General features: G+C 54.0%; 1 protein-coding gene across 1 annotated transcript in view; it reads right to left on the bottom strand.

The window, feature by feature from the left end:
- Nucleotides 1-16,035, bottom strand: part of PSD (pleckstrin and Sec7 domain containing) — a 46,715-nt gene that overhangs the window by 6,186 nt on the left and 24,494 nt on the right. The window contains exons 7-12 of the mRNA XM_071563832.1: nt 12,147-12,341; nt 11,540-11,620; nt 10,856-10,968; nt 9,993-10,051; nt 9,349-9,438; nt 132-175 (exon numbers count right to left, since the gene is read on the bottom strand). Coding sequence (XP_071419933.1) covers nt 132-175; nt 9,349-9,438; nt 9,993-10,051; nt 10,856-10,968; nt 11,540-11,620; nt 12,147-12,341 — 582 coding nt within the window. The remainder of the gene's footprint in view (nt 1-131; nt 176-9,348; nt 9,439-9,992; nt 10,052-10,855; nt 10,969-11,539; nt 11,621-12,146; nt 12,342-16,035) is intronic.

Genomic DNA, 16,035 nt, shown 5'->3' with positions numbered 1-16,035 from the left:
GCTGCCCTTCCCTCCCACATCCTCACAGGGGCACCTGCACTGCAGCATCATGGCTTGTGCGGCCTCAGGGGCTGGGTGGCCTCGCTGTCTGCCCAGTGCTGGGCAGCAGCATCTCCTGTGGAGGTACTTACATGGCCCACTGCAGCTTCTCATTCTTGATGGAGCCGTACAGAGCCTGCAGAGAGAAGAGTGGGGGGTCAGCAGGAGAGTTCTGTCATATCAGGGTGCTGCTCCAGAAAACAGAGGAGTCACACCAGACTGGCTCAGGGGTACTGGAGGTACCATACTATAACCCACCATACCGAGCAATCTCACTGCCATTGGCCACCTGCCCTGGGCTGGCAGAGATGGGCTCATGGCAGCACCCAGCACTACCCAGCAATACACTGCTGTTCCAAGAGCACATTTTGGCTTTGAGAGAGACTTCAGCATGGTGCTGGCACAGCAATGGCAGAGGGTTTCATACATGAAACCCTCAAAGGACCTTGTTTCTGGTCAAGGGAGGGTGGGTTTTTGCTGCTTGGAGTGGCTGTGGCCTGTCCCTACCCCCTCTTCAGCACCCCCAAGTGTCTTTCCCTCCTTGGGAACCCAAACACCACCAAGTGGAGCAAGGTAAAACCCACTGCTTGTATTTCAGAATAGGTACAAGCCAAGCCTGCCTGCAGCAGGATGCTCCAGGGCCCCACTCCCGAGTATTTGTCTGGTCCAAGCTGGGTGCAAGCCAGCAGTGCTCAGCAGTGCTCAGCACTGCTCTGCAATCAGGGAGGCTCCAGAGAGGGTTTCAACACAGTGGTCACAGAGGGCTTTGGAGCAAGAATCTGGAAGGCCTCGTCCTCGGAGGAAAATAATCAAGTCTTGCACAGGCTGTTTGTGCAGCTGTCAACATCCATCACTGGGTCGGAGACTGCTGCTGAGAGATCTTGCTGGTGGCTGAGAAAGTACAACTGGAGGCATGCAGGGGCACGGGACTGCTGGCCAGTAGACAGGCCCCAGCAGTGTCTGGGGAAGGGACATCCATCACTCCCGAGAGGCACAGCAGTCTGGACGGAGCCGGAACCCAGCTCCTCCCACACTTTCGTGTTAGGGAAATGCTGCCATAGCATCAGCTTGTTTCTCAGAGGAGGAAAGGGATCGTCCCAGTCTAGCAGGCAGAAAGTAGGGTTCAGCTGTCTCCTGGGAAGACAGGAGGACTACAGAGGGGTTATGGTCTTAGAGCCTGAGAGAAGATTTGACCCCAGCCCCACTCATGCAGCCCCAGTGCTGGAGGGGCAGGATGCTAAATAATATACAGGAGGTATCCATCAGTGGGCTGGCAGTGAGAGGAGAAAAGAGACATAAAAAAGAGCCTGGGGGAAAATAAACAATGCAAAGCCCTGCAGAACATAACCCGGGAGCAGAGGAAGGGAAATAAGCAGGCATCTCAGAGTGATGTAGATGATAAGGAGTCACCATGGGAAACAGAAGGGAAGGGATCTTACTCACTGCCAGGGATGTAGCTGAAAAATGCTGAGAATGAACAGACACAAAAAGGAGACTAAAAAAAGTGGCACAAAGAAATGGGGACTGGAAACAGCAGAAAAGCACCTTGGAAAGAGCGGGCAGAATGGGACACATGGCTTGGCTTATACCAGGCTCAGTGGCAATACAGAGAGGTGTCAGCTCCCCTGTCCCCAAGGAAGTGAGATGTGAGAGAGCTGAGCAGAGAGTTTGGAGGGCAGGGCAAGGTGCAACACTGGAAAGGACCCCAGCACCCTACAGGGCTTGGAGGAGGATTGCTATTAAATGCACTGTGAATGAACTGATACCAGAAAACACTCAAGGAGTAATTCTAGATGGCACAGTGCCGGGTAACAGACTGGCAGAGTACTGCATTACCAAACCCTGGGCTCTGTTGGCAAGGTAATTCAAAGGTTGAACTACCTTGTGGCTTCAAGAGCTCCAGCTGCCCTGTTACAAGCCTCAACAAGCATCCCACCAAGCCTGTTGTCAGCAGGGGCTGCCAAGTACCCCAACTCAGAGTTAGGAAGCAGGGGTTGCTCTGCACTCCTATGAAGGGGGACAGTGAGAGGCAAATAGGGAGATTGTGGGGATTGAGAGGGCATTGTAAGGCTTTATGTCTACACTTAAATCCTGCCAAGACTCTGCCTGGCTAAATGCCAACCCCAGCCAATCCCAATCTCCGAACAAAGCTGGTGGACTCAGCTCAAGTCTTAGCTGAGAAGATGCACTCCAGCTACACAATGCCCACCCTGCAGTTCTGGTTCTGTAGCAGAACGAATGCCTGTCAGTCCACTCAACTCTGGGCCCTTTGGTATACAGACCATTTCTGCCAGGGAAGCACAGGATACACAGGCTTCTGAAGCCTAACTCATAACCATGTCGGCAGAGACTAAAGACACCAGGTTCACTGCTCAGCAGGTTCCTCTCTCCAGGTTCTCTTTGCTCTGTGGTTTCATTCCCTCTGGGTCAAAAGGACAGTACCTCTTGGTATCTTTCAGCTTGCAAGCACTGCCCAAGAGAAAGCTGGGTGCTGGCCAAATGCCACTATGGACAACCCCAAGCATGGTTGAGGTTTTTTGCCATCGCTGGGTTATGAGCTCACTGCTGCAGCATGCCAGGCCAGTCAAGCAGCTCTGCCCTAGACATGCACAGCACAATAGAGACCTAGGAATATACTGTCCCAGTGGGATTTCTAACTGAATCAACAACATCTTTCTTTGGTGCCCTCCCTCCCTCTCTCCCAAAAGCATGCTGAGAGGGTGTCCCCAAGTCTTGCTATAACAAATGTCTCAAGGAGAGGTGAGGGGCTGCACGGGGCAAAAGGCAGGTGGTTCTGATGCTCCAGCCCAGTCATAGTGCCAGCCAATCTGGGGACAGCCCTACGCAAGCAAGGAAGGGAGAAAACACTTCCCCTCAGCTACTCAGCTCAGATCAAACCAGAGGTGAGATCCAGCACTAGTTTGGGGAGCTGGGCAACAAGCTGGCCTGGACACAGTTTTGGCACAAGATTGTACTGGAGGCTGTAGCCCAGCACTCAAGTAGCAGATGAACGTTAAGGCACAAATTTAAGCATCTCTGTAAGGGGTTTAACCTTTTCTGGAGTGCCTCCTTTATGCATCATAACTCTTACGGACACATCCCCTTTCGACTCTGCTAGTTCCTCTGCTAAATGACACAGTGCTCAGCTCTCTGCTTAGCAAGATGCCCTGTGCACGTCAAGGCTCCCCTGCCTCTTGCCAGACCATTCTGACCAGCCATGGGTGTGTGACATTCATCAACACAGACTTCACAGCCACCAAGTGCCCTCCCTGCAGTCACTCTCCTTCTCTCTGTGCCTGGCAGCATTTCAATACAAGATCTCACTTGCTGGCTTTCCCCAACTTTTCCTTAGCAAAATATCTTCTCCCAGCCACAAAGCTCTGTGAGGTCCCCCAGGCACACAGACTCCTCCAGCTGTGCAGATACAAACATCATAGTGAGATCAGTGCTGTATGTCAGATGCAATGGTACCCATGTCAGGTCCCTAATTCACCTTGACAGCCTCCCCCTGCACCTCCACTGCCTCATCACCTGGCACACATCAGCCCTGCTGCACACACCCTGTGTGTCCCTCCTCCCCTCCACTGCAGAGGGGCTCCAGTGTGCACACTGAACAGAGTGACTTGGGGACAGACTTTTTTCCCTGTAGAACGGGTTGCCACGGGGACAGTGTCCTGTGCATCACCTTCCACCCTGCTGCAGTCAGCAATCGACAGCTACCCATTCCAGCCCCACACTTTCGACTCAGTAACATCGTAAGCTGCACCAAACTCTTTTAAAACATTTACAACATTCCTTGCCCAGGCAACTATTAACGGCAGAAAAGCAGAACCCTCTATCCCTCCCAGCACAGACCCATAGCGCGGGAAGCAGCAACCGAGCATCTCTCAACTGCTTGTTTCCATCCGAGTGCGTCACAACTTAATGCTGCCCCCAGACCGTACTGCGCTATGACAGCATCGCGGATTGGCACGGCCCCGATGGCCCCACTGAGCTTGCTCTGGCCACAGGGGCAGCCTAAGTGGCTCTGGGGTACCCCTGCCTGCTCTGCCCCGCCTTCCTGCGAGGAGGGGGCCCGTGTAGACTCTTCTCCCTCTGCTACACCGAAGGCAGGCACCCGACCGAGGCAGGACGCGCCCAGAGACAGCCTGTTCGCTTCTTCCCACCCAGGACCGATGCACACCAGCCTAACACCTCCAAAACGGATGCCGGCTCACAGCGAGCAAGCTCCTGGCAGTAAAAAGCCCTTTTTAGTCCAGGCTGCCACTCCTTCCTCTCCAGCTCCACTCGGCTGGGAGTCGGGACTGCGGCGCTGCCTTGCGCCTCTCCCCGCCGCCCAGCTGACTGCCACTTTGACCTGGCCAGGCTGACACGGCACGGCACTGCACGGCACGGCACGGCGCAGCTCAACCCTTGGCAGAGAGCCCGCAGAGCTTGTCACTTATGCTAAGCTGGAGGGCTGGTCCCAGCGGTACAGCTCTGTCCTGGATTCCTCTCGCAGCGATGTTTTCGAGAAAGCGTTGCTGTCAGACCACGGTAAGCGGCGCAATGTCATCCAGGTCTTGCCGCGCTCCCGCAACCCCTGGGATCAGGGTCGGATGTGGGAAGGCAGGCAGGGCTGGGGCTGGGGATCCTCGGGCGGAGTGGGTCTGGTGGGGACCCGGCTCCGCAGAAAGCGGACAGGAAAGGGAGACAGGGCTGGCTGACCGCTATATTCATACCGGGGCTGAGGCTCTTGCAGCGGGCGGGACGGTGGCTGTTCGAGCATGTCCCCCTGCCTGTTTCCCCCCGCCGAGGCGCAGGGCGCTGCGCAACCCTCCACGGAGCACCCCGCTTACCGGCTTCTTCTTGCGGCGGTTCTGGAGGCGGCTGACCACCAGGTCGGTGTAGAGCACCGGCTTGAGGGTGCGGGAGCGCTGGGGCCAGCCGTAGCAGAAGGTCTCCACGCCGCGGTAGTTGCGTCCGTAGCGCACCGAGCACATGGAACGGGACCGCATGCGCCCCGCGCTGCTGTTGATGCTGTTGACGCCGATCATCCTGCCGCCGGCGGCGGGGGGGCGGCGGGGCGCCCGGCGGCCCTGCCTGCCTTGCCCAGCCCTGCCCTGCCCGCCGCGGCCGCTCCGCCGCCGCCTGTTGAAGCGGGGCCGGGCCGGGCCGGGCTCGGCGGCGGCGCCCGACAGAGGCGGGGCCGCCCCGCCCCGCCCCGCCCGCCGCAGCCAATGGCGACTCGCGGAGCCCGGCCGGGCATAGGGGCCGGCGGCGGGCATCCCACCCGTGGGGCAGCATCCCGCCCGCAGGGACAGCATCCCTGACGTTGATGCCACGCGAGTTGCCGGAGCTGCACCCGCTGCATCAGCTGGCCGTCCCTGTCTCCTCTCCGCGGAGAGTGGGAGCAGTGGCTGAACCCTCCTGGGCTCTTGAGGGGTCGCAGTGGTGACCTCTCCTGGGCTCCAGAGGCCGGGTGGCACCTCCACTCGGTTCCAGCTGGGAGGGCTTCAGAGCTGCTGTTGCAGCCCAGTCCACCCCAGGGACCTATAAAACTGGTAGGAGATGGGTCCAGTGGAGATGTGCTAAGACCTTCCATGTTCAGTGCCCACCCCAAGCTTAAGCCTCCTGCCTGTCCCTCCCAGGTCAGGCCAGAAACATCAGTAGCTACAGCCACCCAGCTGATTACAGGGAGGACAGCGATGGTTCAGCAGCTGCTCCCGTGAAGAAGCAAATTGCTGAGCCCCTTTGCAGAAGGCAAGGATCGATGCGTAATTTAGTTAGGCTTGACTGAGCAGGAGATGCAGCCAGTGGAGAGAAGGAAATTTTCCACTCTATCCTAACTACTTGGCATAGTGATCACTGGGCACAACTTGTGAGGAAGGAGGTATGGGTGTCTGGCACATCAGATGTCTTGGGCTGCCCCTGAGGCTGGGGGGAGTCAAGGGAGACAGAGGCAGGGCAGCATATTGCTCCCAGGGGAAACAGGAAAAAAAATAGGCCGAAGGATTAGACTGAGCAAGCATTCCTGTGATTATAGCTCAGAGGTGGAAGCCAGGGCTTTCTTCCCACATTGCTAATCACTTACCCAGCACTCTGAGCGTCTGAGCCCTGCTGTTGTGCCTCCAAGCTGAAAGGTGGGGGCCAATCCTACCTTCCTCCCCCAAGGACCCGACTGCATTGTCAGGCTTAATTCATTAACATCTGTGACGTGCTCTGGGCTCCTAGGCTGGAACACAGCACAGATTTGCCTCACTCCTGCAATTGCTAAGCAGTGACAGGGAGAAATGGGGTCTGATTTAGCCCTACTGGTTTTCTGCCAGGCAGTGAAGCACAAGGTTAAGCTAAAAGAGTAAGGAAGATGGGGATGAGCTAAGGCTCCACAAAATGATCAATCCTGTAAAGGTCAAATCCACATCTGAAATAGACAACCAGCAACAGTGAGTAAAATCCCAGGGGGCCTGGGCTAAAATCACACTGTCAAGAGAAAAGCAACATCTCAAGAGCTAACCAAAATGCCACCAACTCCAGGGTGACCTGCTTCACCTCCTTCCTTGCTGCATGGGCAGTGCCTTTATACGGCCACAGGAGTTCAGGTCCAAGGCAGCAGATGTAGGCATCTTCAGGCATGGCATTACAGGAGTTCTTATATCCCTGGCATGGCTCCATGCCTGATGGAGGGCACACCCAAATAAGAGAGCCGAGCAGCCCCGTCTGTAGAGTATAGTTCTCCAGGGGAGCTTCCAGAGCCAGAGGAAACAGTTTCCACAGCACTGCCAGTAAGGCATCACAGCCTTAGCTCCAGCAGCAATATTGTGCAGGGTATGGTGAAGCACAGTCAGTGAGGGGGATGTGGTGCTCAGCTGTGAAAGCTCTTCATGTGTTTTCATTGCTTCTGCACAAAACTGGGATTGTTTACATGTATTAGCTAGTAGCAGATAAAGTTCTCATCTGACTCAAGCTGCCACAAGCTCTCAGGCATCATGCTGTGTTTGTCTTGGGACTCCCTGCCAGCCAGAGACAGAGCTCAGGCTCCCTGTGGGTCTGTTCCTGATGGTGTCCCCAGAGTCACAGAAGATGGTGGCCTTGTGCCCCTGCAGCCACCTAGGGCCTACCCCACTGCCCTCGTTTCCTGGCAGCGAGTGCTGTGGGTGACAGCCACCTCCAGCCCTCCAGCTCTGAAGTCTGTGCAATAACAGCCTGCACTATCCACCCAGACAGGCTTGAAAGAGCCCCCAGGACCTTTCTTATGTGGGGCTGGAGCTGCCCAAGATCTGGCCTTGAGCTTTGGGAAGCTCCTGTAAAGTCTGCCAGTCGTCCCCTCTCTTGTGACCCTTATGAAATGTGTGTGCTCCTGGAGTACTAAAACTAGCCAGACAGCTGTGGGGCATGGCTTACACGGGAGCCTCAGTCCCCAGGCACAGCCCACCAGCCAGGTCAGCCAAGGAGGCAGCATCTTACCCAGGGTAACAGGGCTAGTGGGCCTGTCCCCATTTGTCTGCCCCGTGAGCCTGTGTGGGGACCAAAGCACCAAGCTGGTGTAGCCAAAACCTGTGGGCACAAAGGAAAGAGGATCTTCTCTGGTTGAGCCTGGCAAAGGCTGCCCAGAAGAGGCACAAGGCCCACTGGCCAGTCCTCCCCCCAGCACAAGCCAACAGCACTTTCCTCATCTCACCTGCTCCAGGATGCCACTCCCCCTTGCACAGGCAGGGGATCCCCTAAGTGCAGCAGCGTTTCAGGTGTGGAGCTGCAGCCTGCCCCACATGAGGTTTCTCACACTGCCTTTCACTCACCCTCCCCAGCATGGCTCCCGTACAGAGGCGGCTCAAAAGTGACGGTGGGAAGCACCGCAGCTGCAGAGGGAACAGACCATTTTTAGCAGAGCAGCCTCGCAGCTGTGCTGGGCTGAGAGCAGAGCTGTGCAGGGCTGTGCTGCAGCACTGCAGCCTCCTCCAATCCCTTACACTCAACAAAGCCCTCTCATGGCCCCTGCCCATGAGAGAAAGCCTGTAGCTTTGTGACACTTCCTTGCTGTCCTATTTCCCCCTGTCTGGGATCTGATGGGAGAACTTGATCTCAGATGTTTAAATTGCTGATACTTTCAGGGGTGAAGTTTAACAGGAATAGGGCAATGCCTCAAGTGCAGGTACCCAACTGTGGGACACCAGAGGCTGCAAAGGAGGTGCACTGAGGAGTCTGTGGAGCTTGGATACTCTGAAGTGCAGCAGCACTGAAGGACAGGTGTTCAGGGTCCACATTTTTGATGTTTCCATCCATTTTGGGTGCTTAAAGCCTTTTCTGGAGCTGAGTTTAAAATTAGAGAATTCTTCCTGAGTAACTCCTTTTACTGGCAAAGTGTGGGCTGAGAGGGAGGACAGCCCTATTGAGAACTGCTGGTAACCCCTTAATGATGGGGTGAGCAACACAGTCAGGAATAGACCCATGGAGGCTGAAAAGGGAGCTCAACTTTTCAGTCTCTGTTGTCTTTTATCATCAACCACCTTCCCCCTGTTGTGGCTCCAGCACCCTGTGGGAACCCATTTTCCACATCATGAGTATTTGCCAACTGTAGCGCTTCACCAACAGCAATGGTTTCTGCCTGGCAGACCCGATGGGAGCTAAGCCTATTCCCAGTGTTTAAGACAGGGAGACAGCAGCTCAGAAAACCATCCTGAGAACAGGTGATGCCAGAGAAGCGGGGCAGACCAAGGTCAGAGGTGCTTGCTGAATACTGCCCTCCTTGGCCAAGTCCCTCTTGGAACAGGGTTAGGCAGGAAGAAGGCAGGAGTCCCCCAGTCACACCAGTGTGCTGAGTTCCCAGCTCTGAGACTTTAACCTGCAGCCCACCCTCTCCACCACCATGCCTTGCCCGTATCACTTCTGCCACCAGAGATGGCTCTAATCCCAGGGCCTGGCCAAAGCTTTGGGCCTCAGTGCTTCAGGGAGTCAGGGAGAGCTGACTAGCATTATGTTGATGCCATGAAGTCTCTGGCTGCAACTGGGCAAAACCAACCCTAGTAAGCTGCCCCACGTGTCCTCTCTTGCCTGTGATACTGGCACAGCAAAAGTAGTGAGAGACTCAGGATCCTAGCCAGAGTTACAGTGTCCTCCTGAGGGAACAGGGCAGCCTATGTTTCCCTCAGCAAGGCAGGAGAAAAACTGTAGGTCCAGGGAACATCACTGTTCTTGCATGTTAATGCATCTTGCATTCATAGCATCCCAGTGGGATCTCAGTGTGATTCATAGCATCTCTGTGGGATCCAGCCCAAAGCTCTCATTTTTGCTGCTGCTGCTTAGCTGGCCAGGGAGAACAATTGACTTTACCTTGAGCAAATCCTTGGGGAAGTCAGTGCCTCCATTGAGTCCCTCCAAGTTGCCAATGAAGTCAGAGCAGGACATTCTCTTCCCAATGTTCTGGGGTAGCCAGAGGGAGAGAAACATAGGAATTACCTTTGGGATAGAGGTCAGTGGTGGCTGAATCAGGTCCCACAGCCCAGGAACAGACATCCCATTTCTGCAGTGGGTTCAGGGACCAGTTGGGTCTCAAGGAGGCTGCTTGCAGATATGGGGAAGCTGCTGGCTCTACATAGACTCCAGGAGTTTTAGTCTCCTTTTTCAGTGTTGGATGCTCTCCGCTTCCAATGGCAGCTGGTTTTGGAGTCTCATGTCCACCTTTTCTCCCTGTCCACTTTCCTCTTCTGTCCTCATCCCACCTCTATATTTCCCAGCTCAGCAAGTCTCCTCCAAAGCCACCCTCTCTCCTTCACCAGCTCCTCCTCTCATTCAGCCTTTCTCCTTTCCCCTCACCAAACACGTTAAGGGTGAGCAGTGCTTGTGGACCCAGGGTCCCATGCCTCCTGCTCATGTGGCTCTGTCCTTGCAAGTCCTCACTCTTGCCCCAGCACCTACAGTTCCAGGTGGTGGGGTTAGACAAGGGACAGACAGGGACAATGGCAGTGGTAACTTACGTGTCCATGGAGATCTGTGTTTAACAGCATCAAGGCGCAGGTGAGGGTGTGGGCTCCATCTGCAGCACAAGCACAGGACAGGAATTAGAGGCCCCAGCTCAGCCCTGCAGCTGGTGCTCTGGACCCTTGGCATCTCAGGCCTCCAAGACAGCCTTGAGCACCCTCCTCCCACCCCAGGCACAAGGGCACACAGCAGACAGTGCAGTGCTGACAGCACGCAAGTAGGTCAGAGAACTAAAGCTGGTCCCAAACCTGAGCATACAAATTCCCTTCCAACCCTGCAGCCCCTACAGCCAGGCAGTGATGCTGTAGCTAATCTTGCAAAGCTCCTATCATGGCAAGATAGGACTAGCACAGCCTTCTGCCATCCAGGAAGCCCAAACCTCACCTGTACCAGAGCCAGCTCAGAGCACACCCAGCATGTGAACACACCCAGCACGTGAACACACCCAGCAGGGGTGCAAAGATGTGAAATGGTAAAGTGTGTGTCTGTGCTCCCTGAGTGTCAGGCACACAGGTTTTCTCACTTGGATATTCCCTGAGCTGAGGGTCTGAGAGCTGGGGTCTAATTGGTGAGGAGGGCCATCTCTTGCCTCTTGTGCTAATCTGCTCAAAGTCAGAAGTAAGGAGGGGCTGAGTCCTAATTATGCATCATCCAACCAAAGCAGGCTTAAAAAAAATCTAAAAGTGTCTGTCATTTGAGGGAAACAACATATCCATAAGCAGGGCTATCCTCTAAGATGTCAGTATAGGCTCTCAGTCTGCTCTCCAGTGTCAGTCTGAGCACCTTCACAGAGCTGATGGACACATAGGCTCCCTTGAAACACACACACACAAACACACAGACATGCACAGTTTTTTACCTTCTGAAGAGATGGCATTGGGATTACACTCATAATAGCGCTGGGAAAAATGAGCCAGCACTCGCTCTCGTTCTTGTGTCTCTCCCATCAAGGCCAGCTCTTTCAGAAAGGACCTGAAAAAACAGCAGCAGTGTTGGTCACACATGAAGCCCAACAGCAGTTTCTCCAACCCACCTTGTTCAAGAATTGAGCTGTGCTTTCTGATTTGGAGACACCCCTTTGAGCTGGACGAAGCCCTGCTGTTGCACATCCCTCCCTCCCAACCCACTGCAGGGCTCTCCTCCAAGCCCACAGCACTATATCCTACTGGCACATTGCGGAAACCCAAGGCCAGTCCCAGGAGCTACACGGGGAAAGGAGGTGGGAGTAACAACAGAAGGATTTCAGTTCAAGACCTGGAAAGTCAGGCCTAGGTGAACCTAACTGTCATCCAACTGCACTGACCATTGAGTTAAGACCAAGGATGCTCTTTCTTGATTGTGTGGCTGAGAGATCACCTTGGGAATGTGAGAAATATCACCCTCTCCTATTTAAGAGGTAAGAGGATCACCAGGTGGGAGTCATGGAGTCTGCCTGCTCCTGCAGATCTCTGTGTGGTTGCAAAGCTGCAGAGGGCATGGTCTCTTTGAACCCCACTCTGGTGGCCATCACACACATGCACATGTACACACACTTAGCTCTGACCTGAGAGCCTGATCTAGGCTCATCCCCGTGAACACAAAGAACTTCAGATATTCCCCTGCCACCATTCTGCTGAACTCATTGCTGAAATACAAAAAGGGGAAGGTGAGAGCGGGATTGACCAGACTGTGGAGACAGCCAAAAGCACACAGGGGTTGGGCAGATTCTAGAAGGCTGGGAGCTCCCCAGGTTTTGTTGGAGGTGTGCTGAGGACAGAAACACCTCACACTCCCTTGAAACTCAGAGATGTCATCCACAAATCCAATCAGAATACTGGGCATGTAAGAGAAAATGGAGAAGCTAGAGCTGGAAGTGCCAGCTAGCCACCCCCCTGCATCAACACCTTACTGAAGCATGCAAGATGCAGTCATGGTAGGAAGGTACAAAAATCTAGATGTATCTTAAGGCCTTTAGAGGTAACACCTGGTGCAGATGTACCAGTCACAGGGAGTCACTGGAGGCTGTTACCAGTCGCTCCAGTTACTGGAGGCTGTGAGGGCCTGCCAGCTGTTCCCTGCCAGCCTGGTGCCCCACCTCAGCTGTGGGTGCACCGCAGGTACAGGTGAGCCCCTTGCAGAATGGAACATTCCTTTCTAATACCCACACGTACTTCTTCCCCAAGTGGCGAGCCACATCTGCTTTTTTAAAGCCATCCAGGTTGTAGAGCCTCTTGGCCAGGCGTTTGGCGGCCTCCAGGTCAGCCTTGTGCCCATTGGAAAGGGTATCTGTGCTGCCCAGAACCAGCTGCTCCACGCTGTCCATCTCCGACTCCGAGTCCAAAACCAGCAGGCTCTGGGGGTGGTTGCTGCAATGTGAAGGGGCACTCCATATTAGTCTGTCTACAGATCCTGTCCTTGTTAAGCTTCTCAGGAAACACAAGCTTCTCACCCTGCTTTGGAGACTAGCTACTCACTGCTGGGACCCAGGATGAATAACACTGGTCAGAGACACTCCAAGGTCGGGTCTGGGAGCTAAGGGAAGGTTTGGGGATGCAGCTGGAGGTGGGATGACAGGACAGCTCCAATGATAAATGAAAGGACCAGGGCACCCAAATCCACATCCAAACTGGACACAGGGGGAAAGTCCAACTTCTCCAAACTGGATGCAGGAGGGAAGTACAACTGCTCCAAAGTCCCCTACCCTAAGCCTGTGAAACTGTATGTGTGGGCTCAGGTTCTGCCAAGCTCAGCCATAGTGGTGACTTGGAGCAGAAACATGTGCATACCACATGTTGTCCTACAGATCCACACTTATTTTTTGATCTGGACAAACTCCATGTGCTGCTGTGAAGTGCAGTTTCTACCCAAGACCAGACAACTGCAATTTCATCATTCACCTTTTCCCACTCAGTCATTTCAAAGCCCTACACAGACAGAAAGATGAGGCAGATGGTGAAGATGAAGGAAAACCACCCATGCCTCCCAGCTCAAAGTGGAGTGTACTGTCTCCTCCACGCTGCCCATCAGCTCTCAGCCCACCATGCCTTAAATGGCCATGTTAGGAGACTCTCTTGGCTTGGCCCCCGAAGCAATCTGACTCAGCTACACAGAAGTTATCCCAACTAAAAGTTGGTTGAATCTAATCAACAAGGAACGTTAAGCAACTCTGACCTCGCCCAAATTTTCTGGCAGCCCTTGCAATGTTCCAGTCTGATTTATTTTTAAAAGTCTCTAATTGAGTTTTAAGAGGCCTCCTCTCCTGAGCCAATTACCCAGGCCAATCTCCTTGCGGCTCCGCTTCTTTCAAGAAGGACAAGCCTCCTTTGTGCTCAGAGCTGCCTGTCCCAGGGGAGCCCTGTGCAGCACTGACAGGCGTGTCAGTGTCCTGGGGGGCTCCCCCAGCCGGTGTGCAGCAGGGGAAGCTGCTCTGCACTCAAACCCATGGGTCAGGAACTTCCTTGGCAAAAGTAGCTCCAACATTCTGCAAGTCCTTGGGGAGATGCAATTTTTACTTTGCTCAGACCAGCGCTGAGCTCAGAAGTGCCAGGTGGTAATTGATGTAAGACCTTGGTGGGTGGCCCAGGGCAGATCTGTGCCCACTTGGCTTCAGTCCTCCCCAGGGAGCTTATCCATCACCACATGCCATTCTGGGGGAAGCAGCCACAAGAGTGGCTTCTTGTGATGGGCATGCAGTGATCTGAAAGCTTGGGTCTCAAAGTAGCTCTACCAGCAGGATCTGCTGTCCCCCTCCTCACACTGATTTGGGGTTTTACATTAGCAAAGCATAACCCTGCTCTCAGGGTGAGGCACTATCCAACCATGCCATCAAATGCGTTTTCTTCCCGCACTCAAGCCACTCTCATACTGTTAAAACATGGACAATCAGCCTCAAAAAACTCAGAGTGTCCCCCTTGTGGCACTTGTCTGTCACCACTCAAAGCCCCAGCTGGCTTAGAGAATGTGCAGCTTAAAAGAGAGAAAGTCAAGAGGCCAATCCTCTAGCAAACAGAGAGCAGAGCAACAGATATGTCCATGTCTGAGGCAATTAAGGTGATGATAATTTTCTTGCCAACAAGCTAATATCTCAGGGAGTTTTTTTTAGCTTACTTTGTAAAGTGACATTTTAGTTTGCCTTGAAGAAACACTGAGATAATAGTTTTTACATTAGGTACACACTTAAGGAATAAAGACCAAATTCGGTATTGTGCAAGAATCCTCAGTGTGCCTGAAACAAGTCATCCCAAAGCACATCCAGTGCTAGCTCACCCCTCTTCCACTGCCACCACTCTTGTCATCAGGAATACAGGTCCCCCTGTCCCTCAGAGGTATTTGTTAGAGAGCCCAGGTCCCCAGTACCTGTGTCAGCCATAGCAAGGCACTTCTGAGCATCTCTCCAAGGAAGGCATGTGATCTAGATCAGGGCTTGGCCCAGGACAGAAGCTTTTCACTGACCACCTTCCACCTCAGCTCAGCAGAAGGACTGTGTTGTGCTACCAGCCCTGGGTAGCTGCTGCAAGACCATGGTCCTGCTCAGGGTCATCACACTACACATGCTCCTTCTCCTAGGTCAGATGCTTCTCCAGGGCCCAAATGTTCCTTCTCAGGGCCAAACATTCCTTTCCTGGAGCTGGATCATCATCTCACCCCAATACTCCTTCTCTGGCCAACATCCTGGAGCCCAGCAGCAGAGACCACAGCACGTTCCCTGGCTGCAATGCAGTGTGCCACTGAAGGACTCCTGATGTCATGTCCACCTTGCCACCATCAACTAAACTCACTTGCATCATGTTCTCTCTTTGGCTGCCAGCAATCAGGAGAAAATCTTCTCTCCTGGGTGTGGAGCAGCAATAAGGCACTAGCTCTGCAAAGCCAGGCCTGGGGTCTGACTTCCAGCTCCCAGAGGGATGTATCTGCATGGTGGAACCCTTCCCATACTGTACCTGTATGGTGGGACCTTTTCTGCACCAACGACCTGTTCCCCAGGAGCTGAGGAGGAGAGACTGCCAGGTTGGGACCAGTGGCCATTAGTTTCAGCTGGGGGTGTGCTTGGCTAAGCTCCTGGACTGTCCAGGTCCTGCCTGGTGAGACACCTGCTGTAGGAAACTCAAGACCTTCATCCACAATCCAAGTGCCTCTTGCTCCCCACGAGTCTGGTTTTATCTTGCACCATGAAGGAACATGGCAAGGAGCCTGGTATGAGTCCACAAGGGACATATGCATGGGGCAGAGTGGCACTCTGCTCTCAGTTTCTGAAGCCCCACATGCATGGCTAGATGCCCAATGCCTCCACCAAGCAAACCCAGCCTGCCTAATGCTGCTGCTAAGAATGTACCAGACCGGATCTTTGGCTGAGCTAAATGAACGCAGCTCCCTCCATCGGTCTCAGTGGAGTGACTTTGATTTATGACAGCCAAGATCTGGGCTGGTTCATTCCTTGCAGAATTGAAGTTAGGGCTAGGAGGACACTTGAAGGTCAGCCAAGCCAGCCAGTAACCACAGGCGGGGCTGGTACTGCTTTCTGGCAGCTCTGGAGTGCAACATGGTCCTCAAATCACCCAGCCACAGCAATACTTGCCAGCATTACTGCTGACTGATCCAGGTTGAACCAAACTTTTGCCAGCTGTGCTCCTCCTCAGTCCTGTTTCTCTGCAGAATTCCAGAACCTACCCTGCAACACCCACCCTCTCTGGAGATATCTACCTGTTCTCCATCACTCCATCCCACCAGCTCCTCTTGTTAGGGGCACAGCCACTCCTGCAGAGGACAGCGACTGACACTGCAATCCCACTAAATTTCTGGAGCCAGCTGAGAGCCTTAAAGTCCATTTACTCACCTGCTGGGTGGAGGGTTGTCTTCTTCAGAGACACAGATGTCATGGGGTCAGCACAGGAAAGCCTGGGTCTCTGACTCTTGGGCCAAGCCCAGCCTACAGGCTCTGAGTCAGATCCAAGAACTTGAATCAACACCTGACACACAGGGCTGCATCCTGCAGCTGTGTGCTGCTGCTCAAGCCTCTGCAGACGGAGCTGCCACCCCTGGGATTCTCTTCCCCCATCCTCC

This window comes from Pithys albifrons, chromosome 9 (genome assembly GCF_047495875.1).
Source record: "Pithys albifrons albifrons isolate INPA30051 chromosome 9, PitAlb_v1, whole genome shotgun sequence".
NCBI lineage: Eukaryota > Metazoa > Chordata > Aves > Passeriformes > Thamnophilidae > Pithys > Pithys albifrons.
The sequence above is the reverse complement of the archived record's forward strand: the minus strand, read 5'-3'. Positions and strand labels throughout refer to the sequence as shown.